General features: G+C 40.0%; 1 protein-coding gene across 4 annotated transcripts in view; it reads right to left on the reverse strand.

The window, feature by feature from the left end:
* The window catches only part of ABCB1 (ATP binding cassette subfamily B member 1), a 97,583-nt gene that overhangs the window by 65,042 nt on the left and 8,018 nt on the right, over positions 1-24,523 (reverse strand). For 3 of the 4 annotated variants that reach the window (XM_039527801.1, XM_039527799.1, XM_039527803.1), the window contains exons 2-7: positions 20,087-20,132; positions 19,424-19,521; positions 15,354-15,408; positions 12,169-12,316; positions 8,443-8,491; positions 200-391 (exon numbers count right to left, since the gene is read on the reverse strand). In XM_039527801.1, the coding sequence (XP_039383735.1) occupies positions 200-391; positions 8,443-8,491; positions 12,169-12,316; positions 15,354-15,408; positions 19,424-19,521; positions 20,087-20,089 (545 nt within the window). In that variant the 5' untranslated portion in view covers positions 20,090-20,132. The remainder of the gene's footprint in view (positions 1-199; positions 392-8,442; positions 8,492-12,168; positions 12,317-15,353; positions 15,409-19,423; positions 19,522-20,086; positions 20,133-24,523) is intronic. The other variant, XM_039527802.1, reaches the window with a different exon arrangement.

Genomic DNA, 24,523 nt, shown 5'->3' on the forward strand with positions numbered 1-24,523 from the left:
ACTGTTCTTTGGTAGAGTAAAGGAGTCCAGTCTGCAGGGCTCTCCATGTTGTACATTTCAACACGTAGATAGTAAATTCACTAGATTTTCATATAAGGATTTTGAAGACATTTTAATATAGCTCATACATCTGTTTAATAAGGTAAAGAAACACTGTTGTGAAGGGAATATCGCAACTGATAGTTAAAAATATACTTACTCTATAAGTCGAGTGTTGAGTTCCCCAACATCATTCACATCAAACCACCCAATTTCCTGTCGCATTATTGAGTGGAAAAAATGTTGTCTGATTTTCTTAATTTGCCGGCCAGCTGCCAGTGTCCAAAATGCAACTTGTATGTAGGCTGCAAATAGAACACCAGCTCCTATTCCAGAATAATAATATGCATATCTGAAAGGAACAAAATTGCAGAGATCCTTTAAATTGGATTTTTTTTCAGCCCAAACAAGTCTTTTAGGTATAGATTTTAACTTCAGTACTTTACATACATAAGTAAACTAATATAGAATATTCTTTGGACACTATCTGAATTTTTTTCCTCTCTTCAGTGTTGGCAATATTTTTCAGTAGGTCCTTTTAGAACCATATTTCATATCTGTCCACTTAAATATGTGACCTCCACAAGTTACCTGAAAACCTGTACTTTTTTATCTAAGAATGGATAGCTCAGAGACCCCTGACATATGGGTAGAAAACCTACTTGGAGTATACTTTACTGTGGAAGTACTATACTGCTAATAATGAAGAAAGGTAAAGGGTGGAATTTGAAAATCCCATTCTGAATCTAATGAAGCAGCAAGGATAATGTAATTGAAATTATATTTCATATTTGACTGTCATCATCCTTTACTAGTTATACACAATTTCATTTACTCATCAGTGAGAGAACTTTGAAGTAATTTAGTTTTAAAATGAGTATGTATTCCTGAAGTTAAAAAAAAACAAAAAAAACCCAACCCTCTTCTACAGAGCTAATTCGGTTCAATCAAAATGATCCTCCACACATACAGGACAAAAAAAAAAAGATTAAATAAACCTTTGTTGCAGGTAGATGCCAATAAATTCCTTATGTGGAATTCCATTTTATTATGATAATTTAAAGTTCAGCAAATTCCTCTAGCTCATATGTATAGTCATAACATGTATTTTAATTTTAAATTTTATTCAATACTATTCCATTTGCCATAGCCATAAAACAATAGGAAATTACAGCTAAACTTTCTTTGTGTGAGGCACATGCCAAATTTCATTTCCAGATTAGTACATTTACATAAAGATGAATAATTACAAAATAAAGATAAAAGCCATTTGGATCCTCCCACACCTATAGATATGTAAATTATGTGTACTGTTTCTTGTTTCTCCCCAAGACTGGTTAGTCTTTGCCTTAAAGAAGCATTCTCCATTTTAACCTTCTTCAGTTCTAATGCAGTTTTTTGTATTTTGTTATCTAACTAGGTCAAATGAGCTTTGACTTCTCCAACATCTGTAAAGAGCTTATGTGTATCTTGAGATGAAAGATCAAATTTGGTAGTTATAAAGTCCTTCTTAGCTGCAAAGTTCTGAGTGAGAGACTGCTGGGTTTCCTCAGCCTTACCTTTCTTTGGAGATTCAGGGTTGGGTCATTTAGAGTTTCTATTTTTCCCAGCAGGATCCATAACAACATTATAAAAAGTGTCCGCCTCATCTGATTAGTAAATTTGACAGAAATGTATGATTTTTATACCTGGGAGCCCTTACGTGATGAGGATTCATGCATGGGGGGTTGAGGAGACCAAGAGTCAGGCCACATCTTCTCTACCGGTCACGTGATGTCCCCACCAGTTGCATTTGAAAATCCCACAGGCACCACCAATCTGCATCTTTAAGTGCCTAACTAGCTTTAAAAATCTGTCCTTCAGTGGCTACCCAAGGGGAAATGGTTTCTGAATTCAAGTTTAATATTGTTTCCCCCTGTGACAAACTGGGGGTTCTGTTTGTACCACTTCTGAATTGTGGATGATTTTATGAAATACTTTCATGAAATCACTGTGTCATGGAAAGCCTACATGAACATGAATTCCCCATGAATAGGGTGACCATATTTTCCCAAAGGGAAAATAGGACACCACACAGGACTGGCCTGAGGCCCCCATGTTCTCCCTGGATGCATAGGATCAGCCCGGGACCCTCCTCTGCTGCCTGCCTGCACGGGGCTGGCCTGAGGCCCCCTTCAGCCCCCTGTATGTGGGGCCAGCCCAAGACCTCCTGCTACCCGCCCACACAGGGCTGCCCAGCCCAACCCTCTCTCCAGAGCCCTCCCTCCTGTGCAGGGCTGGCATTATCACTTGCCTCCCCTCCCCCCACCACATTCCTCCACGTACCACTAAGGGTAGCACCACACTTTTTTGGCAAAACTGGGCATTTGTCCCATTTCTTTTGCCAACTGATAGTCAGAAGAAAGTGTCAAAATGTGACCCCAGTGTTGTGCACCCTCAAGGCTCAAAAAGCAGAAGGCAAATAACAAGAACACCAAATCTATTATTTTTTACATAACCTCATGATTTTAAAGCCAGTCTCATGATTTTGGGTGAGCCTGACTCATGAGTTTTGAACATTTGGGGTTGGCACTACCGAGTGAGGGACACTGTTTGAATGTTTGTTATGCACTGTACTTGCCTGTGCTTTACATGATTAAATATAAAGATGTTAGACTGTACAAAGGGGGAGGGGGAGCGGGTTGTATGGACTGCTTCACAACCACTGTGTGCCTTGGAGGCAGTTAAAATGTAAACCAGAATCTTCACATCTTTGGGGTGGAGTTCTGAGAGAGGGGCATGTTCTAGTACGGGGGACTCTGAAGGCCAAGGGTCCACTCTGCTCCCCGAGGGGCTAGGCAGCTGGACAGTGGGTTCCAATACTTGGCAACAGATGCCAGATAGAAGGTCTGAGCATGTCCCTGGGACCCCAATACTGGAGCAGTGGCTGAACTCCAATCAGGCTCTAGAAGGTTGAGAGACCCTAGGGATCCAGAGCACAGAGGCCTGCATTCCCCTCACAGCAGTCCTACTGGTGGGCAAGAAGGGGTGTCCACTAGAATCTGTGACAGCCCTATCCATATTGGCCGGCCAAACTGCAGTTAGCCTGCATTATCTTGAACTGGTTTTTAACTGTTTAAAAATTATTCTGATAATGCAGGACTTGGCATGTGAAGAAAGGCCTTAAACCTACTCAGAGTTAACTACTGGCTGTGTGGGTTGGCTTTTCTTATAATGCCCCATAAGCAGCTCTATCCTACACCCCACAAGTAGCTGAGACTGGAATTCCACCTTCCTGGGTTGGAAGCCAGACAGGACGGGGATTAGGAAAGTTGTAAGCAAAAGCTCGGCAGTGAAGTACAAAAAGAGATAGAGTAGCTTTGGGTGATAATTCTGTTTTCCATATTCTAATAAAGTCCCTTGTCCCACTTTAGAAGAAAGTGACTAGGATTTTTTTCCCACTGTTGCATGACACAACTCAATTTACTTTGAGATTTCATAATTTATAAAATTAATCATATCTAAACTGAACTATAAAAATAGGTTAATGGCTAACTTAAAGCTGAATGATTAGCTAAATGTTGACCTTAAATCACCTTAAACACTGTAAAATTATAATGAATCAGCATGCAGTTGTAATTGGGTTGGTCGCAGGATATTAAGACCTGAAGAAGGGTTCTGTAATCTCAAAAGTTTATTGCTCTCACCAACAGAAGTTGGTCCAATAAAAGATATTACCTCATTCACCTTGTCTCTATAGAAAGAATCTTTAAAATTTAACAGCAAATATTACAGGATTTGTTTTATGACAAGCCATAACAAAGTGAATTCAATTATGTGTGAAATTCCTTATTGATCAAATTTATTTTGGTAGAATCATTGGTGAAAGTTAATTGCACATTGCACAGTGAATTAACTATTCAACAACAAATGTTCTGAAATGAAACAAATGAAAGCTGGATTTTAGGTATAACTATTATTTGAGTAAGAAACATAATGTGTGCATTTTTAGAACCCAATTCCTGAATTCATCCATGTAATTTCTATGTTAATTTCTGTTCTTGTAAATTGTTTTTAATGTATAATAGGGACTAGAATTTATCATCATAATCTCTGATGATAAATTAGTTTCAGGGGCAAGCCCAGGCATGCTGGTTATACAGTACATGGGTGAGGCCTGTGAAAGACAACGAAAGTAGGTAGGGCCACAATCTTCAGGGGAAAAGTTGACTCCTGTAAAGGAGGGAGAAAAGAGAAATTGTGGTTTTTGAAAGGGAAAGACAAGGGCAAGGGAAAATGGAAAGGGGAAAAAGAGAAGAAGGAGAACCCAAAAAGGGCAGGGGGAGGAGAAAGAAAAGAAAATGAGATGGATGAAAAGAGAGAAGGTATAAAAGATCATAGAAATAGAGGAATTGCTACACTGACTCAAACCTGGGGTCCACCTATTTCCACATCCTATCTCTGACAGCAGGCAGTACCTGATGCTTCTGAGGAAGGTGCAAGAACCTTATAATGGACAATTATGGAATAAACTGTGCATAGGGAAATATAATCTTACCACCCATAATTTAGTAGTTTTTTTAAAATGAAGTATAGGATTCCTATACGACTTCCTATATAAATCCTGAACTATAGGATTTTCAATCTCTACTTTATTTTTATCCTATCTTAACTGTAAATTGTCATGACCTGTCCCTTCCTGTGCACTCACCTTGTTCAACACTGTTGTCTCTGGGTCACTACTATAGCCCTTTTACCCAGGGCCTCCCAGAGGATTCCGGGGGCCCGGGGTCTTCGGCGGTGGGGGGCCCTTCCGTTCCGGGACCCGCCGCCGAAGTGCCCCGAAGACCCGCGGCGGGCCCCCCCCCCCGCCGCCGAATTACCGCCGAAGTGGGACCCGCCGCCGAAGCGCAGCCCGGTCTTCGGCGGTAATTCGGCGGAGGGGGGCCCCCGCCGCGGGTCTTCGGGGCACTTCGGGCGGGTCCCGGAACGGAAGGGCCCCCCGCCGCCGAATTACCGCCGAAGACCGAGCTGAACTCGGCGGCGGGTCCCGCTCCGTCTTCGGCGGTAATTTGCCAGCGGGGGGTCCTTCCGCCCGGGAGCGGAAGGACCCGCCGCCGGCGAAGACCGGGAGCGAAGAAGCTCCTGCGCCCTCTTGCCCCGCAAGAGTTTTCTGGGCCCCCCAGAGCGAGTGAGGGACCCCGCTCCAGGGGCCCCGAAAAACTCTTGTGGGGGCCCCTGTGGGGCTCGGGGCCTGGGGCAAATTGCCCCTCTTGCCCCCCCCTCTGGGCGGCCCTGCTTTTACCACTCCAATCTTCCACTCAGGACACTTGTCTGTAAATATCAGGCAATCCTGGCTTCTTTTCCTAACTATTTAGAGGGCTCTTCAGATCTCTTCAAACCCAACAACTAACTATGTGTCCAACTTCATGCTAAACTTTTATTTAACCACATTAAACATAACATAAACCAAACAATCACTTTCAGTAACTGGTCTACTTCTTACTCCACTAGGGACAGCCTTATAAAAGCCATTATCTTATAAAAGCCCAACAGCACTTCTTTCCTGATGACAGTCTATCTCCCCAACTCAACTCTGTGATCCTGCTACCTCTTTCCTATTACTTAATTTCTATTTACTTCTCCATGCTTATCCAGCCTATGTTTTAGGGGCAGTTCCCAGGATGTGATTTATTATAATTACCAAAAAATGAACTGGTGATTCTTTTGGTTCATAATCTTCTAGAGTAAAAGAAGGGGGGAAATTACTTGCCCAGAGAACTTTGGGTGACTGGGCAACAAAATGGCAGATGAAATTCAATGTTGATAAATGCAAAATAATGCACATAGGAAAACATAATCCCAACTATACATATAAAATGATGGAGTCTAAATTAGCTGTTACCACTCAAGAAAGAGATCTTGGAGTCATTGTAGATAGTTCTCTGAAAACAGCTACTCAATGTGCAGTGGCAGTCAAAAAAGCTAACAGAATGTTAGGAATCATTAAGAAAGGGATAGATAATAAGACAGAAAATACCATATTGCCTCTATATAAATCCATGTTACGCCCACATCTTGAATACTGTGTGCAGATGTGGTCGCCCCATCTCAAAGAAGATATATTGGAATTGGAAAAGGCACAGAAAAGGGCAACAAAAATGATTAGGAGCATGGAACTGCTTCCACATGAGGAGAGATTAGTAAAACTGGGACTTTTCAGCTTGGAAAAGAGACAACTAAGGGGGGATATAATAGAGGTCTATAAAATCGAGACTGGTGTGGAGAAAGTAGATAAGAAAGTGTTATTTACTCCTTCTCATAACACAAGGACTAGGGGTCACCAAATGAAATTAATAGGCAGCAAGTTTAAAACAAACAAAAGGAAGTATTTCTTCACACAACACATAGTCAGCCTGTGGAACTCTTTGCCAGATAATGTTGTGAAGGCCAAGACTACAACAGGGTTAAAAAAAGAACTCGATAAATTCATGGAGGATAGTCCATCTATGGCTATTAGCCACGATGGGTAGGACTGGTGTGTCCCTAGCCTCTCTTTGCCATAAGCTGGGAATGGGCAACAGGGGATGGATCACTTGCTGATTAACTGTTGTGTTCATTCCCTTTGGGGCACCTGGCATTGGCCACTGTTGGAAGATCAGATACTGGCCTAGATGGACCTTTTGTCTGACGCAGTATGGGCGTTCTTATGTTCTTATGTTTTTAGAACTATGATTGGCCCTGACCTATGTTTTCTGGTTCTCTGAGCTACAGTGATAGCTTGTACAGTGATAGCTTCTTTGCTAAAGCTTTATACAGACTTCATTGAAGTCAATAGATGTCTTTCTGTTGACTTCAATGGGTTTTGGATCAGGACCCAAGATGGTTTTAAAGAAACAAAGAGAAGTATAATGGTTAACTAGTGAGAACATTTTTCAGTTCATTCATGAGAGTTAGCACTTAGTCGGCTGTTACCACTGTAAAAAATAATAGTTTCAGGGAATCCTTTCTACTGACAAATTAGCCCCATATAGTATCAATAAATAGCTAGGTACTACAGTGATTAGTACTCTATAAATATCTAAATTAGATATTGCAGGTAAACACTACACATTATGGATGCTATCTATTGAAAAGAAGTTTTCTACTCTGCAGTGTTGACTATATTAAATACTTCTAGCATTGACACCACCTTTGCTATCCCTTAGCATGTCTGTAACACACTTGCATACTCATTTGACAAGCCTTATCTTATCTTGGTTTTTATGTGGTATTTTATAAGAGTTTATAAATAGAAAGTGTATGTAAAATATTTCTTTCACTGGGACAATGTCATTGGAATGGGCTGAGTCCCTGCAACCTCCTCAGCAGAGCACTCTGACCTTGATTTAACATCCAAACGCTACCCCTTCCTGGAATTCAGCATTGTTGATAATTAAAAAACATATGCTTAAATTTCCTTTCTATGTTTGACTGTCTCCAGTATTTCTGTCTAGTAACTCCTTTGTCCTACCTCCCTAGTAGCCCACAGTTAACAAGCTACATTTGCTGCAATGAGTCAGCAGCTTTATGTAGGAGTCTACCACAGGCATAAAAGGGTCTGAGAAAAAGAAGAGTTCTGCCACCTTATTATGGACATAAATAAGGACGAACAGTCATGGAGGTCAAAAACTATGGCCTTCATCCATTATTTTAATTTTTTTACACCAGAAGATGAAGAATTATTTGAAAGCTGCTGTTTAATTGGCTGAACTTGTGAAGCCTTACATTCAGTTAGATAGTATTTCTCTGCTAGCATGTTTGGATGTAACCCAATTAACTTTTGAATGATGCATCTGATCAATTGCAAATGGAATGTTCTAGGCATCAGTGGGCAGAATCCTATTGCCTCTGATGAAAACCAAAAGGGAGAAATTGGTGAGGCAGTGAGGGATCAGAGGGCATGCACAGAGACCTTGGCATCAAGTTAGCAGAGCTAGCAACTTCAACTACCTATGTCATTGTCTATAAACTAGCTAAATCAAGGAACCTGTGCATGGCAGCTATGAACACATTCCAGTTTATAATAGCTCTCATTTTAGCTCCATTAATCCTCCCAATCCGGGGGAGGGGGAAGAGGGGACTTGCAGGGTGTTCCTGAAGTAGAAGGGGATGAGAGGGTGCTGGAAAGGGGAGGAGTGGGAGTGGAGGAATGCAAGGAGCTCTGGGTGTGCCCAGTATAATAGGACAGCACAAGTAACAAAGAGTGTAACCCTCTAGCTGTATGTAACACTTTGACTGACATGTATCTAACTCAATAGCTAACTGTTTGTTCCATAGGTTTAAATATAAAATTACCTTTAGGGAAATAATGGTTTGACCAGAGACCTCTACCACTGCCTAAAAGAAAGGCAATCCTGAAGATAATTAACAATTACTAATTACCTGGTCATTTGTTCTTCAAGTTTCTGATAAGGATTTAAAGAACTATTTCCTTAAAGAAAAACATAAGAATTTTTTGTTAAAAACATATACTAAAGCATGCTTTAATAACTTTAATGTATAAACTCCTAATCCTTCAAGGTGCTGAGCAAATCCTGAGAAGTGCAAAGTGCCCTAGGCCTCCGTTGACATCAATGGGAATTCAGGATATACAACAAGTTGTACGATTCTGTTTTCAGGCCAAAAGTGCAGGCTTGTACCTATAATGCAACAGTGGCAATTACAATATAAAGCTAAATTCTGCTGTCACTTACTCCAGAGTTACACAAGTCTAGCTGATATCAGAATTTTGCCTATTATATTCATTCTAGAATGTACACTGACTATTAGTATTATCAATACATTGTATTTATATAGATCAAGAAGTACCTTTAATCACTTTACAAATATAGGTCCATATGTTGCCATTGGATTTATGAGTGTAGAACCTTCAGTCTATGTGAGAGCATAGTGATGGTAGTTAAAGCTATTGTCTGATTTGTTAGGTGACTACGTTTTTATTCAACTAATTCTTGTTAATTAAGGATATGAAAGAAGTGTAGTTGCTAAAGCACACTGGTGAGAAGCAAGTGATCTGAACCATTCTCTTGGCTTCATCACTGATTTGCTTGGTGACCTTAGCTTAACATGACTTTACCTCACTTTCCTCATTTCCAATAGGGGGATAATATTATTTCTAACTCCTACTGGTAAGTGTTGTATAAGCCTTTATTAATTAACATATGTAAAGCATGTTGAGATGCTTAGTGCAATGAAAAGCAAAAAAAATTACAATTATGATTGAAATTAGTTCTACTGCAACCTTATTTATTATTATAATTATGAAATAAGCATTGCCAATGTGCTTACTTTGTTAAATTTAGATCTTAAACATCATGAATTGTGCATGCGTACTTTACAGCACAAGATTCCAAATAAAAAAAGACTGTGACAAGACTTGTTTTCACCAATAACTAATTAAAAAGTGGAAAGCATCTGCTGAGAAAGAGATATAATGGTTTGAAGCTCTGACATATACACAAGAATTGTAAATCTTTTAATCTTTTCCCCAGTATCATGAAACATTTCCTTTCATTCTGCGTATAGCATGTGGGATGATGCTTGTGAGGAAAGCAAAGGAGCATGTTTTGGAAAATAATTGCCAATGAATGCACGAATTCATTAAGTACTCAAGAACACAAAGTGTAATATAGGCTTCAACATGGGTGTTTTGAGTGTGACTGAAGAAGTCTGCTACTGTACAACTTCAAACAAGATGCTAGAAGAGGAAAGGAACAAAGTTAGTGAGCAGATATCATATGTCTCCTTCATATACTTTCTCATGTTATTTTTAAACTGCATGGCCTCAGCAGCGTAAAGCCTATCAGGAAATGAAATTACAATTGCACAAAGTCACTATTGTCACTGTTGTACCAGGGAAGCTCTAGCGGGCCAGCACAGGTTAAAAAATAAAAGTGGTACTGGCTCAGGAAAGGCATGACCAGGTCTGCCAAAAAGCAAATTGATTCACTTCATCCCCTCAGCATCCTCCGTGGATGGGTTATAAACGAATGTTTTATACTCCTCTAAATAGAAATCCCGAGGGAAGTCAGAAATAGTAACAGCTCAATATTAATATCCTCCAAGGTGCAGGTAGTGCAAGGATACATAATTTTACATCTCTCTGCATCAGCAATAGTGAAACCATGTAAGGGTCTGGGGCATAGATAGTCTGGCAAAGTAGTCTTAGCTGGCTGGTTTCCATACATCAACAGTGGCCACAAGACAGTAGTCAGTGAGTGGGGATCACTGTAAGCACCAGCGCCAAGGTCAATAGGCAAGAGTCAGGCTGGGGTTGGAAATCAGAGATAGTACCAGGCTAGAATCAGGAGGCAAGAGTCAGAGTCGGGCTGGGTTAGAGACTGGAGGGTAGAAAGCAAGGTGTGGTCAGGAGTCACAGCAGACTAGAAATCTGTGTGATTGCCTTAGGCCACACTCTAAGATTAAATTGTGTGCTTGGCCAATCAGAGATCTGCAGGGTACTGTCAGTCTGGATCCTTTGTGCAGTACTTCAGGCAGGGCCTAATCTCCCCAGTGCTCCCTGGTGTTGGCTTAGTATGTCCTCTCTGTCACAATGGGGGGCTGTCAGCCATCCCAAGGTCTAGTCCCACAGATCTTACAAGCCATCTCTTACACTTCAGTGTAACAGTATCCAACCCTCTGTGCCTTAACTATCTGCCTGTAAAGGCAGAAGGATAGTTCTAAACAAGTAATGAGAGAGAGAACATAAGTCTTTGGAGAAGTTTAGGAAATTCTAAGTGCAGGTAGTCAAGTATCAGAGAGGTAGCCGTGTTAGTCTGGTTCTGTAAAAGCAGCAAAGAATCCTGTGGCACCTTATAGACTAACAGACGTTTTGCAGCATGAGCTTTAGTGTTGCATCCGACAAAGTGGGCATTCACCCACGAAAGCTCATGCTGCAAAACGTCTGTTAGTCTATAAGGTGCCACAGGATTCTTTGCTGCTCTAAGTGCAGGTAAAGTCAGTAGTCTAGACACCCCCTAGCAAAGGCTAGGTGAAATAAGTGAAGATTTCAAAGTAAATTGATAAGATCTAACTGAGGCTAGCAGAAGGAGATTAGATATTTTTAGCTGAATTGTCTACAGGACTCTGATCAGAGCAAAAAGAGAATATAGAAGAGATCGATGAAAAAAACCCAAAGGATCTGTCAAGTTTTCTCCCTTAGACCAATATAAAAGGCATTTTTCTGTTCTCATAAGAGGTACAATAATTATAGGAGAGAAGGATCCTTTTCTTTTATTTCCTGAAAACCTTTCTCATTATGTGAATATGAACAGACTTCAGTCTCAGCACTTCGTATTTAAGTGCACTGAAGATGTGTTCTCTGTAATCAATTCATTTTGTTCCTGGGGGGAAAAAAACCCACATTTTTAAACCTGAGTGCTTCTTTTTCTAACAAAGATATTAGGGACTAAGATTTTCTTTGTCCCTCAAAGGAAGGTGATAGGAGCTCATACCTGAAGAATTGAACCTTACATTGTAAAGTCTTTGGGGCAGGGACTCTGTCCTTCTGTTTATCTATAACCGCATGAAAATTTATATTTCAATATTAAAATATTTATATTTAATAAATAAATAGCATTGAGTATCATGCTTGCCTGGTGGTTTGCCATTACTGGGTAAGACTTTAATACATGATTGAATCATTTATTTATTAATATCTCTGTAATTATTGTGACTTTCAAACTGCCTCTTATTTTTGAGATATTGTATATGTATTTTGCCTGTACTCTTTTTCATATACCTCATCTCACAATTTCACATTCATCCACCTTTTTCTTCCCTCAACTCCACATTCAGTGTCACAGGACATTTTCACTTCTGTGACATTTCAAAAGAAGTACCAGCTCTGCAGAAAATCAGTATAACAGTTAATGGGTGCTTTTAATATTTTAGGGAGGCCTGGAAACAGGGGACAAAATTAACCTCTGGTATATCTCCTCTGTAATAAAAGGGCCACAAATGAATTTGGCTCAGCCATTTGGAGCAATTGATTCATTACCCAGAGGATAAGCTGCCATTCCTTCCTGTTTTTATTGTAATGCAGACAATTATTCTCTCCATACAAGCTGTATTCTAATGTTACCAATTAAAAACGAGGACAGTTCTTACCTGGATAAGATGTGTTTCCTGGAGTAACAAAGCTATCTGTCATATCTCCAAAGATTATCATCATGATTGGGAGAGCTGCACCATGAAGGATTGCCATGGCAGAGCCAAGCACCATTAGTAATTTATCCAACCAATCAGAATACCGAAACTGAAAATAGTAACACCTTCATGTGAAAATGGGAACAACTTCATTGCTGAAAACTTCTCTAATTTCATGCATTAAAAAGGGCTAACACAACATTAGGAATGCACAGTTAAGATAACAAAAAGTCAGAAAAGCTTAAGTCTTGTATACGCACAGTTTTTATATCATTCCACTCTATCTGATTAGAATTTAAATTGACAAAAATAATTTAAAGTTATAGAAATAAGCCATGCTGAATATTGAAATTATGCTGAATACTGATATAAGCATCTTTATACTTAGAGCCCTACCAAATTCACAGTCCATTTTGGTCAATTTCATGATCATAGGATTTTAAAAATCATAAATTTCATGATTTCAGCTATTTAAATCTGAAATGTCACACAGTGTTGTAATTGTAGGGGTCCTGACCCTAAAAGAAGTTGTGGTGGGGTCGCAAGGTTATGTGGGGGTGGGGGGTTGTGGTACTGTACTCTTATGGTGGTGCTGCTGGCAGTGGTGCTGCCTTCAGAGCTGGGCAGTTGGAGAGTGGTGGCTGCTGGCCGGGATCTCAGCTCTGAAGGCAGAGCTGCCACCAGCAGTGCAGAAGTATGGATGGCATCGTATGGTATTGCCACCCTTACTTCTGCACTGCTGGTAGTACGCTGCCTTCAGAGCTGGGCGCTCAGCCAACAGCTGCCGCTCTCCAGTCTCTCAGTTCTGAAGGCAGCGCAGAAGTAAGGGTGGCAGTACCGCAACCCCCCTAAAATAACCTTGTGACCCCACAACCGTCTTTTGGGTCAGGACCCCAATTTGAGAAACACTGGTCTCCCCCCGCCCATGAAATCTGTATAGTATAGGGTAAAAGCACCCAAAACACTAGATTTCACTGCGGGGAGATCAGATTTCATGGTTCATGATGTGTTTTTCATGGCTGTGAATTTGGTAGGTCCCTACTTATACTGGTATAACTTATACTGGTATAACTGTGTCCATACTAGGGGGTTGTACCACCTGAGCTACACCAGTTTCTAAATCAGTATAATGAAAGCAGTAATAAACTCTGTATAGAGCATCCCTTACTAATTTTACTATATGAAGTCCTCATGCAATACAAATTTCAATGTGATGGTAAGAAAAAAAGTATTTCCTGATATATTATAGGCATTATCAAAAGCATGTTGACTTCACTCAACTTTGGGCCAGGCTCTACATGTAAGAAGAGCACTAGGTCTGATTCTCCATGCCACTCCACTTCAGTAACAACACTGGAGTCACTGGAATTGTGCTGATTTAACAAAGTAAAGAAGCACGCTCATTGTTCATGCGGCATCTTGAGCTAGAGATTCATTAATATGATTGCATATATCATATTAGTATGCATCATCCAATTAAAATGAACAAGATGTCTAGTGGGATTTTGTGCAGCTAGAATAATACTGAATAATATTAAGTAGTACCTACCACACAGAATATTTCCTATTTAGAATAGTGTGGTTCTTGATACAGAGACAATTTTGCTTTTAAACTGCCATTGAAATCAACAGACGTTAGACCTTGAGGACAAAATTTGGCCGGCATTTTGCAATATAAAGAGAATCATTCTCTCTGGTATTTGAGCTCTCAATGTACTTTAGCTACCTTATTAAAAATAATTAATTAAAATTATGCTGAATACAGGAGCTGACAAGAACCCACAAAAATCAGCAAATCCAGAGTGAAGGGTATAAGAGTCCTTTTATCTAAAAGCCAAAAGTGAGAGATAATCATACTTCATCTTTTGTTTTTAATTTAATCACAAAATGCCTAGATATTGCAACTCATACATAGTAGAAGGGAGATCATAGAAAAGTTTGTAGTTGCTTGAGGATGCTCATAAGCCACTTATTGAACATTAATGCAGTAACTCTGTGGACTTTCCTATAAATCTCTGCTATTGTTCATGGATGCCAACATTTGTTACCCTATTAGAGTCTAAACAGTAGTAATTAAAATTAACATACCACAAGCACAAAACATATCTAATATACCTAAGCACAAAAGAATGAGTTAAAAGCAAAGATTTCATCCTGGCTGGAGTGACCAGTATAAAAATCTCTCTGTTATTAAGGGGTTGTCTATACTTATGCCAGGTGTATACTAGAAAAAGTTTGCTGGTATAACTATACTAGCAAACCCTCCTACTGTAAACACAGCTTATATTGTCAAAAAAAGTGCTTTTGTTGGTATCGTTTACACCAGTTCTCCAAGTGAAATAAGCTATCGCAGCAAAAACACTTTCATGTCAGTATAACTGCATCTATGGTACAACTTTTACTGATAAAGAAATATCAAAAAAATCACACCCCTAACTGACATTACTATACCAGTAAAAGTTTGTAGTGTAGGCCTGTCCTCAAAGGTGTTGCCACTTTAACTATACCAGTATATTTATGGCAGCAAAAAAAAAACCCTCAAAGTTTTGCCACTTTAGCTATACTAGTATAGTTACAGCAGCAAAAGAACCCCACAGTTATACTGGTATTAAAATGCTTACACTGGTATAGTTTATTCTAGTTCAGGAACCAAATTAAACTATACTAGTATAAGGCACCTTTATACTGGTATAACTGCATCTACATTAGTGTTTTTACTGATATAACTTTGTTGGTAAAGTATAATACCCATAATTGACATAGTAATGCAGGTAAAACTTTTAAGGCCAGGTCTACACTACAAACTTTTGTCAGCATAGCTATGTTGGTCGGTGTCATAGGTGCTGGAACTAGAGGTGCAGGGGGTGACTAACACAGCTCTGCCAGTAAAATCTCCTAGGTAGATGCAGTTATACTGGTAAAATTGCATTTTTGCCAGTACAGCTTTCTTTACTTGTCGGGGAGAGATGTGTGTGGAATACGCTATACAGGCAAAAGCACAGTTTGGCTGGTATAAACTGTATCCACACAAGTATACTAGAAATATAGATCAGGCCTTATCAGTAAGACTTGAAACATTAAAAAACATTGTTTAAAGTTCATTATTAAACTTGAATATATATATATATATATATCATATCTCTTACCATTGTTAATGGGCTGACCACATTAGGTTTCTTTGGCTTCTTTTTGTCCTCACTGCTGAATATGAATGATTATTTTAATGTATTGTAAAGAGAAAATATTTAACTGCAACTCTAACATTTAAAGTAGTAATACAGTTAAATCTAATCAAAATTAAACAAGAATGTAGGAGATATAAGAACATAAAATGAAGATGATTTGCAGATTAGTCTTAGTTTATTTCTGTAAATATTGTCCGCAATGTGTTTAAGAAACCTCCAAGTATATTAAAGAACATCAACATGGTACTTCTCCAAAAGTTCATTTGAAAGGAAAGTAACATTTTTGGTTAATCTGCTAGATTACAGAAACTCACTAATAGTAACTCCTGGTAATCTTTTGAAATAGCTTGGCTAGTCTATATATCTTGATTACTTACTGAATCCATACTTTTGACAAACACGTAGATTATGGTCTCTCCAAGCTGACCCAAAGGTGAGAGTATTGTACAGATCAAAAAAGAATTTAGGACTCAGTCCGCAAACTGGGCCATACAGAAGAATCTTTATGCCTATGTGGAGCCCCATTCACTTCAGTATGACTGTCGGTGTAAGGGTCCTCCTTCATAGATCAGTTTGCAGGATTTGAGGCCTGATTTCAAAGAAAGCAAGTGGCTGAGTAGAAACTGTTACCAAGGAAAGGAGAAGACTATGGGGGGAGGGGGAGGGAGAATTAAAAGTTGGAGGGGCAAAGTTTAACCTATTGTGATGGTTACATATTTAGTACAACCTAATGGAAAAGTATACGGACACAAACACAGAAAAAATGTGCACAGTTTGCAGGGAAGTTTCCCTCTCGTGGTCCCTTCCAGTCCTAGACTTCTATGATTCTATTATTGTAATTTATCTGGAGTTATTTCACTTTTAACATTATTGCAACACAGTCTGGTGTCCATGGGGCATTATACTGGTCATTCGCTCCAGAAACTCCAGCTGTAGTTATTTTATCAAATAAAGTGAGAAATCCACACTTAGTCCCAATCATTCAATCAGATCTGTGCAAGCTGTACTGACACAGTGGCAAAACACCAAAAGCTGCCACAGCTTTGTCTACAGGAGCATTCCCACTGGTGCATCATAGCACTAGCAGGAAATTTTTTTCTAAAATTCCTTAGTGTAGATAAGGTTTTATTACAGTATTATAGTGTTATAATAATGACGTGATACAGTCATGAGTTACAGTAGCAAAGTCCATATCCAAAATAAATAGTTGCAGCTTTCTGAGCAGATGTAAATTAAAAAAAAGATGATCATACTTGTGCAATGCAGCTAACAGCACTTGCAGATCACGCAGTAAAAATAGCTTATGAACTCCACCTACACGTCGTAGGCACATTCCTCAGTTAAAGCCTCACCATAACTTCCCTTTAATAAATTCTTCTAAAAATTAGAAAAAATGTATATAGCCATTAAGCACTGAGTCCTAATTAATATCTAGTTGAAAATATGACAATAGTTCCAGCATTATACAGCTTTGTATTAGTTTGTCTTTTCCTGAGGGCTGGTCTAAACTAAAAAGTTAGCTTGGCTTAGCTATGTCACTCAGTTATGAAAAATTTCACATCCTGTATGATATAATTAAGCTGACCTAAGCCCCTAGACACCAGTAGGCTGACAGAAGAATTCTTCCATTGACCTAGCTGCCTCCTCTTGGAGTGGTGGATTTACTATGGTGACAGAAAAAAACCCTTCCGTTGCTGTAGTAAGTGTCTGAGTTACAACACGTTCCAATACAAATTAAACTGAGGATGTTAGTAGATGTTGCCTTCTTTGCAACAGGAAACAGTAAACAGACTATAAAGTAATCCATTGTTGTATGCAGTGTAGTTGTAGCCCTGTAGGTCCCAGATATTAGAAAAACAAGGTGGATGAGGTACCTTTCCCAGACCTGAAGAAGGGCTCTCTGTGGCTTGAAAGCTTCTCTCTTCCACCAACAGAAGTTGGTCCAATAAAAGATATTACTCTTACCCACCTTGTCTCTATAAAGACATCCATCAAGAACAAAACTGGGGGGAGGGTGGAGGAGAAAATTTTAGCTGACAATCCTCATACCTTGTGTTTACCACATAATCAGAATTGTGACCGTTTTTTCTCTCAGTGTTACTGACTTCTTAGAATGTATCACTCAATAAGTACTAATGCTAATGAATGACTGGATACCCATGTTCAGAAGTCAAGGAGAGCAACAAAGTACTATAAAATTTTAGGGGCTGTCTTCATCCAATGTAGTCAGGAAATGTGCTTCCTCAGTGTGAAATAGGAGGAAGATGAACTCCAGTGATATGATTCTTTCTCTTTGTATGGTCAGTGATCCATTCTGGAATCCTCCACCAAAGAATCCAAGAAAAGGCCCATACCTCTCTAGAGATTTTGCTGAAAAAATCCCACACTTTGCAGCCAAAGCCTATTAGACTCATTTAGATGTTACGATAGCAAAGGCAGAAAGTCAAAGTATTTCATGGACAGTGCCGGCTCCAGGGTTTTTGCCGCCCCCAGCAGCAGAAAAAAAAAAAAGCCGCAATCGCAATCAGCGGCAGCTCCACCACGCCGCTTTCTTCTTCGGCCGCAATTCAGTGGCAGGTCCTTCCCTCCAAGAGGGACCGAGGGACCCACCATCGAATTGCTGCCGAAGAACCCAACGTGCCGCCCCTTCCCCTTGGCTACCCCAAGCACCTGCTTGCTGAGCTGGTGCCTGGAGCCGGCCCTGTTCATAGATTTTGCAGGAGAGCTATAGCCTCAGGGATGCCCAGGAAGGTCCAGATGAAAGACCAAATATTGCTGATTTTTTCCCCTTTATCATTGGCAGTGGTGATACTAAGTTTTATGTAGCACTTTGCAAAGTAACAGTTGCACACACCCAGGGCCGGCTCCAGGGTTTTTGCCGCCCCAAGCGGCACGATTGGCAGCACTTCAGCGGCAGGTCCTTCCCTCCGAGAGGGACCCACTGCTGAATTGCCGCCAAAGAGCTGAATGTGCCACCCCTCTTCACTGGCCGCCCCAGGCACCTGCTTGCTGCGCCGGTGCCTGGAGCCGGCCCTGCACACACCCATATCAGGCTCACCTGTGACAAAGCACTTCTCTCCAGCTTGTGCCATGAAACCTCCTGATTCTCAGAATCTCCCTTCAGGCTGTACTCAACCCCCTACCTCTAACATATTTATGAGGATTCATGTCTTCTAGTGATCCTGTTATATGGCATGGGAAGCCATGAGTTGAGGCACTGTTCAATTTTCTAAATAGGGCGGGGGACAGAACTCACAGAATCCATTCCTGACACAGTTCACTACTATATGAGATAGACTGATGAAGTAGCAGGAATGGTGTTCAGGCTATATAAAACTGCCTTTGGCCCTGGGGTACATCTACATTACCAGCATGGGTTTATCCATTGCTTTAGTAAATCCATGCCATCAAAAGGCAGTAGCTAGTTTGACAGGAGAATTCTTCTTCAGCCTAGCAGTGTCTACATTGGGGCTTAGGCTGCTTAACTATGTCTCTCAGGGGTGTGAATTTTTCACACCTTTTAGCAACATAGCTAGGTCGACCTAAGTTTTAGGAGTAGACCAGGCTTTAGTCATCCCTACTAAAAAGCCATAATTCCTACTTAACTTTCAGGCATATGTGCTTTAGCTGTCCATTATCTATTCCAGCTTCAGTTCTAGCACTATTTTAGATATGCCTTTTAATGAAGTATAATGGATATAACTGCCACTCCCCTCTTTATGGGAAAGAACAAGGAGCAAGATGACAGAATTTTCTATCTCTATCCCATTGCCCCAGTGAAAGGCTCAGTCAGTGTTGCTGGCCCAAGTCTGCTAGTGGGACAGACTTTCTCTGACCTGATGAATTCAATAGGAGCCAAATAAGCTGCTAAATATTTTATTTGTATTTGAAAGATAGTAGGTTTCAAAAGAATTTTGTTCATGGGAAAAGTATGTAATTAATGTAAAATGTTTTTCAAGGTAAAATCTGAACTTAAATATTTTAAAATGTTAACATGCTAAAAATATTTTAAAATAGATTAAAATATTTACCATTTGCCTTTGGATTCACAATCCTGGTCTGGTACAGCAGCATCACCAGCTCTTCCATTCGCATCAGACATTCTTTCATTTTCAGACCTCATTTTAATCTATTTAGGAAATGAAGCATCACAGAAAAATGTAGTTATAAGTCAGCACTTAACTGAGAGAACATACAGCTATTAAGCTGAGGACAAATATGTTGATGACATTTTATTTGAAACCGGCATCATATTCTGCCTTCAGTTTTTAAGCTTCGTTTATCTTCAGAACCCATGTTAATCTATTTAGAAAATGAAGCATCTCAGAAAATTTAATTATAAGCTAGCATTTAACTAAGAGAACATACAGCTATTAAGCTCAGGATAAATATCTAGGTGATATTTCGTTTAAAACCAGGATCATATTCTGCCTTCAATTTTTCAGCAGAACTCCCCATGGAAATCAATACATTTGCTTATGTGTTTATACACCTGCATTTGTATTTGCATGATCCTTCTGAGTCTATCATTTCAAAGCATTTATTTTTTCTGTAATTTATCATAGTTATAAAACAAACAGCAATATGATGTGTTTATTTAAAGGAGCCTGCAGTAACTTTGGATTTTTTTTCTTTTTACATACTGTTGAATTTTGTTAAATATCTCTCAAATAAAAATAAATGTACTGACTTACCATTAGAGTTGTTCTTAGTTACCCTTTCTTCTCCTTTTCTGGAAGGCTATAAAGCAATTGACAGGTCTACTGTGGTTAGAAACATGTGATAGGGCTGGACTTTACTCATCCTGATTAAACTATAATGACGAAAAAGCTTTCAATAGCCGATGTTTGCCAGGTTTTACCATTCCCTTTGGACCTTGCCTAGCCCCGGGAGGTAAATGTGTGTGTGCTCTTAACTCCGCCCTCCCAAAGGAGAATGTTTAACAAAGTCTTGAATGAACTCCTGGGTTACTCTCACTCATGTAAACAGCTCTGAAAAATCCCCTAATATCCCACCATAAGGAAAATCATTGCTATTTACTGAGGACTTTATTAGCCTGTTAATTCTCAGGATTACTTCCCCACTGTCTTAGGGATGGTGCAGAACAGCACTGCTCCAAGAGATGCTCCAGGAGAAATTCCTCCTTAGTGGGAGTGAACCCCCTATAACAGCCTGAACCATGGTAAGTAGGAGAGACAGGATTACCCTACCTTGTCCCTGTCCCCATTAGGGTGCTTTGCACCAGAAGGCACAGTTCTTTTGCACCAAGGAGCATATCCTCCCTTGCCTGAGTACTCACACAATAGCAGACCATGATCTGGTCCTGCTATAGTTACCATAACAAGGTTTCAACATTATTTACCCTTACAACACCTCTGTGAGATACAGACATGCTATTATCCCCATTTTGCAGATGGGGAACTGAAGTACAAAGAGGCTGTGACTTTCCCAAAGTCACATAGGAAGCCTTTGATGGAGGACGGAATTGAACTGAGCTCTCCCAATGCCCAGGTTAGCATCCTAACCACTGGGTCACCCTTCCTCTGCTGTGAAACAGCTGTGGCCAGCAAAGACATTCTGGACTAAGAAGCATATACTAGAAGTAGGAATTGCCTTCATCAGTTCCAGCCCAATTTTCTCCCAAGATTTTTGTACTCTTTGCCATGCTGTTCCGAATGCATGGGAGGAGCTCCCTGTTAAAATTCATAAAAATCCATGACATTATTCTTCTTAGAATTCACCTGTGCCATGATGACTACAAATTATGTGGCAAAGGATAGACAGTTGGTGTGCTCTGCCTGCTTTTTATTGTACTAGACATGATCATTTCCGTTTCATAGAGTTTAGGGCTGGAATGTACCATTAGATCATCTAGTGTGACCTCCTGTACATCACAGGCCATTAAATTTCACTCAGTTACCACTACAGTAAGCCCAAAGACTACTAAACTGTGCCATAGGCAGAGAAGAGACCAAAGTACCACCCATGACTGAGTCCCTTGCAATAAGAGAGAATTGGATAGGTGAGAAATGCCCAAATGATCTTAGCAGGCAAATCGCACCCCATGCTACAGAGGAAAGGGAACCCCTCCTTTCCCAACCCCAGATATGGCAATCAGTATGACCTTGTGTGTGAGAGAAAAACATACTATCAAAGCATCTATAAAGAGCACTGATCCTTCCCAGCCCCTGTCCTCTTTACAGCTGTGGACAATTTCTGATCTTTTAGAGGAAAAGATGAACAAAGTACTTCAAGCCAATGGTGCATGAGGGGGAAAAAAGTCCTTCCTGATCCCCACAGGTAACTAACTGAAGACCTGAAGGATGAGAATTGATTATATCGTTATTTTAGTGCAGAACTGCTAGTGTTATGAGCAGGTTGAGGGCAATGCAGGCAATCCTGTTCTTCCTATGGTATTTGAAGGAAGGGGATGAACAGGGGGACTCATAGATTCCAAGGCCAGAAGGGACCACTATGACCATATGCTCCCCCTCAATGCCCAACACACAGGCCATAGAATTTCTCCCAGAAGCTTGATTAAAGCAGTGGTTCTCAATAACAGGTACATATAGCCTGGGTGTACATCAACTCATGTAGATATGTGCCTAGTTTTACAACAGGCTACATAAAAACCACTAACAAAGTCTGTAGAAACTAAAATTTCATACAGACAAAATGAGAAAGTAATCAATTTTTCGATAATAATGTGTTGTGATACATATTTTTATATCTATTTTGTAAGCAAGTGGTTTTTAAGTGAGGTGAAACTTGAGGTACACAAGACAAATCAGACTCTGAAAGGGGTACTGTAGTCTGGAAAGGTTGAGAGCCACTGGATTAAAGCATATCTTTTAAAAAGCTACCTAGATATCACTGTTCCCTTTTCTCCTTCCCTAACCTCATGTTTGTAGCCATATGCTATTTTGGTAATATATTAAAACTGTAACCTCTTTGGAGGAGGACCATCTGTTACCACATGTGTGTAGAGAGCCTAGCACAATAAAGGCCCAATCCCTGAAGATGCTGCTGAGCAGGGAGCAACGTGGGTCCAGACACCAGTGAGGAACAGATGATGGTCTTAAAAATCTTTATCTATGAATGTATTGGACTGGAGAATCCACCCTGGAAATTATGCCTTAGTTTCCAGCCCATGAAGGGTGAACAAGAGTAAAAAGTTGAAACATTGTCATTAAATATGACTCTGAATAAACATTTCATCAGAAAAAGAACTATTTTTGCATAGTCACTATTCAGAGTCGGACTGTAATTTAAATCAGATTTTTTAATACTGTTGTAATGTAGGATTTAAAAAAAGGTTTAATTGTAAGTGTGCTTAGGCTTCTCATTTTTAGTAGTGTTTCCTTAAATGTTCATCCAATAAGTACTAAAGTTCTGTCATCCTAGAATATATGGGGACACACTTAAGTGATTTACATCTTTCTAGGATTTAAAACAAGAAAGCCAGCAGGCACTGTTCATAGAAATGTAGCATGTGACATGTTTGTAGGCATGTCTCTAAAACGATCTCTCAAACATTGATTATTTTTATGGGAATTTTTTCATAAAATGTATGTTAGAAAACACTAATGAAAGCGATTTTTTACAGTACAAATTGGAAGCAATTGTCCTTATTAAATCAGAAGGAAGAATAAATCTTATTTCCAAGTGAATAAACCCAAAATCTCTGCTTTTCTGGTTAATGACAATATGTCAGTTTACAGAGTAACATTTATCTTTTTGTGCATTGTTTCTGTAGTTAATGAACTTCTATGAACTCAGTTCATTTTATAAGAAGTTTATGATGGTACTAAAATAATATGGTACATCAAACTTTGACCTTAAAGTTCATAAAAATATTCAGACTGTCTTGTCTCTCTTTACCACATATGGTATAACAGTAATTCTCTAACATTTATAGTGTACAAAAGTCCAATCATGTATAAGTCAGCTGCTCGGCTTCCACCTACTAACACTGAGTTTCAAACTTAGATTTCTTATTCTTTTATTATAGCTTACATGGCACTGACTCATTTGATACCCTAAGGGAATTCTTATTCTGCCTAAGAAGTTAGGGTCTGACCTAAATCTGATGGAAATCAATGGGAGGCTTTCCAATGATTTTGATGGGCATTGGATTTTAGGTCCTTATTCAGTTGTGTGGAAATCTATTTTCTAGCTATCTAATATTATAAGTTAAGGTGTTGTTGTAACCCACACACTTCTTAGGTGTGGTGTTCTATCCCATCTAGTGGCACCAAGACCACTTAGAGAGAATGTCTACAGTATGAAATTAATTCAGTTATTTTATTTGAATTTCCAGAATTGAGTTCATACATTCGATGTTGTGTCTCCACCAAAGTACATGAATTCAGCGGAGTGCATCCACAGTACCGAGACTAGCATCGAATGGCAGAACGTTGCACTGCGGTAGCTATCCCACAGTTCCCGCAGTCTCTGCCACCCATTGGAATTATGGGTTAAGCTCCCAGTGCATGATGGGGCAAAAACATTCTCGCAGGTTTTTCTGGGTGTGTGCCGTCACTCGCTCCTCCCTCCGTGAAAGCTATGGCAGACACCATGCTGCCAGCAGACGGTGCAGCACAGTGCACCACCTGTCTCCTGGTATGTTGAATCCACTTTGAATGTGCTCTCCTCTTTCTACCTACTCTTTCATCTAACCATTTCCTGCCGTTTCTTGGCCATCATGAACAGAGCCGCACAGCTTCCGCCGCAAACTCTGCTCTCGCCATTTCTTCCACATTGTTGGTCCTGGGCTCCCATGGAAGCTACAGAAGACAACCATTTACCGCCTTTTATCAGCCATCTTGAACCGAACAGCTCATTTTGTGCCCTTGTGACGGAGCGATTCTGGCGGGACCCAACTGAGAGTGCCAAATCAGGACCAATTGCTCAAACAGGGCAGTTACAGCCCCAGGCTGGGGTTTTTCCACCTCTAAGGCAAACCAAACCAGCCAGACAAAAGGGACTTTGGTCTCACCCCACTGGCTAACCACAAGTCACACAAGCAATTTCCTTAGACACTCCAGTCTCCCAGTATCACCACCAGTGCACTCGTCCTGGGGATAAATGGTTATGAAAACCAACACCCCAATAAAAGAAAAAGGTTCTCT

Source organism: Mauremys reevesii, linkage group 2 (assembly GCF_016161935.1).
Source record: "Mauremys reevesii isolate NIE-2019 linkage group 2, ASM1616193v1, whole genome shotgun sequence".
NCBI lineage: Eukaryota > Metazoa > Chordata > Testudines > Geoemydidae > Mauremys > Mauremys reevesii.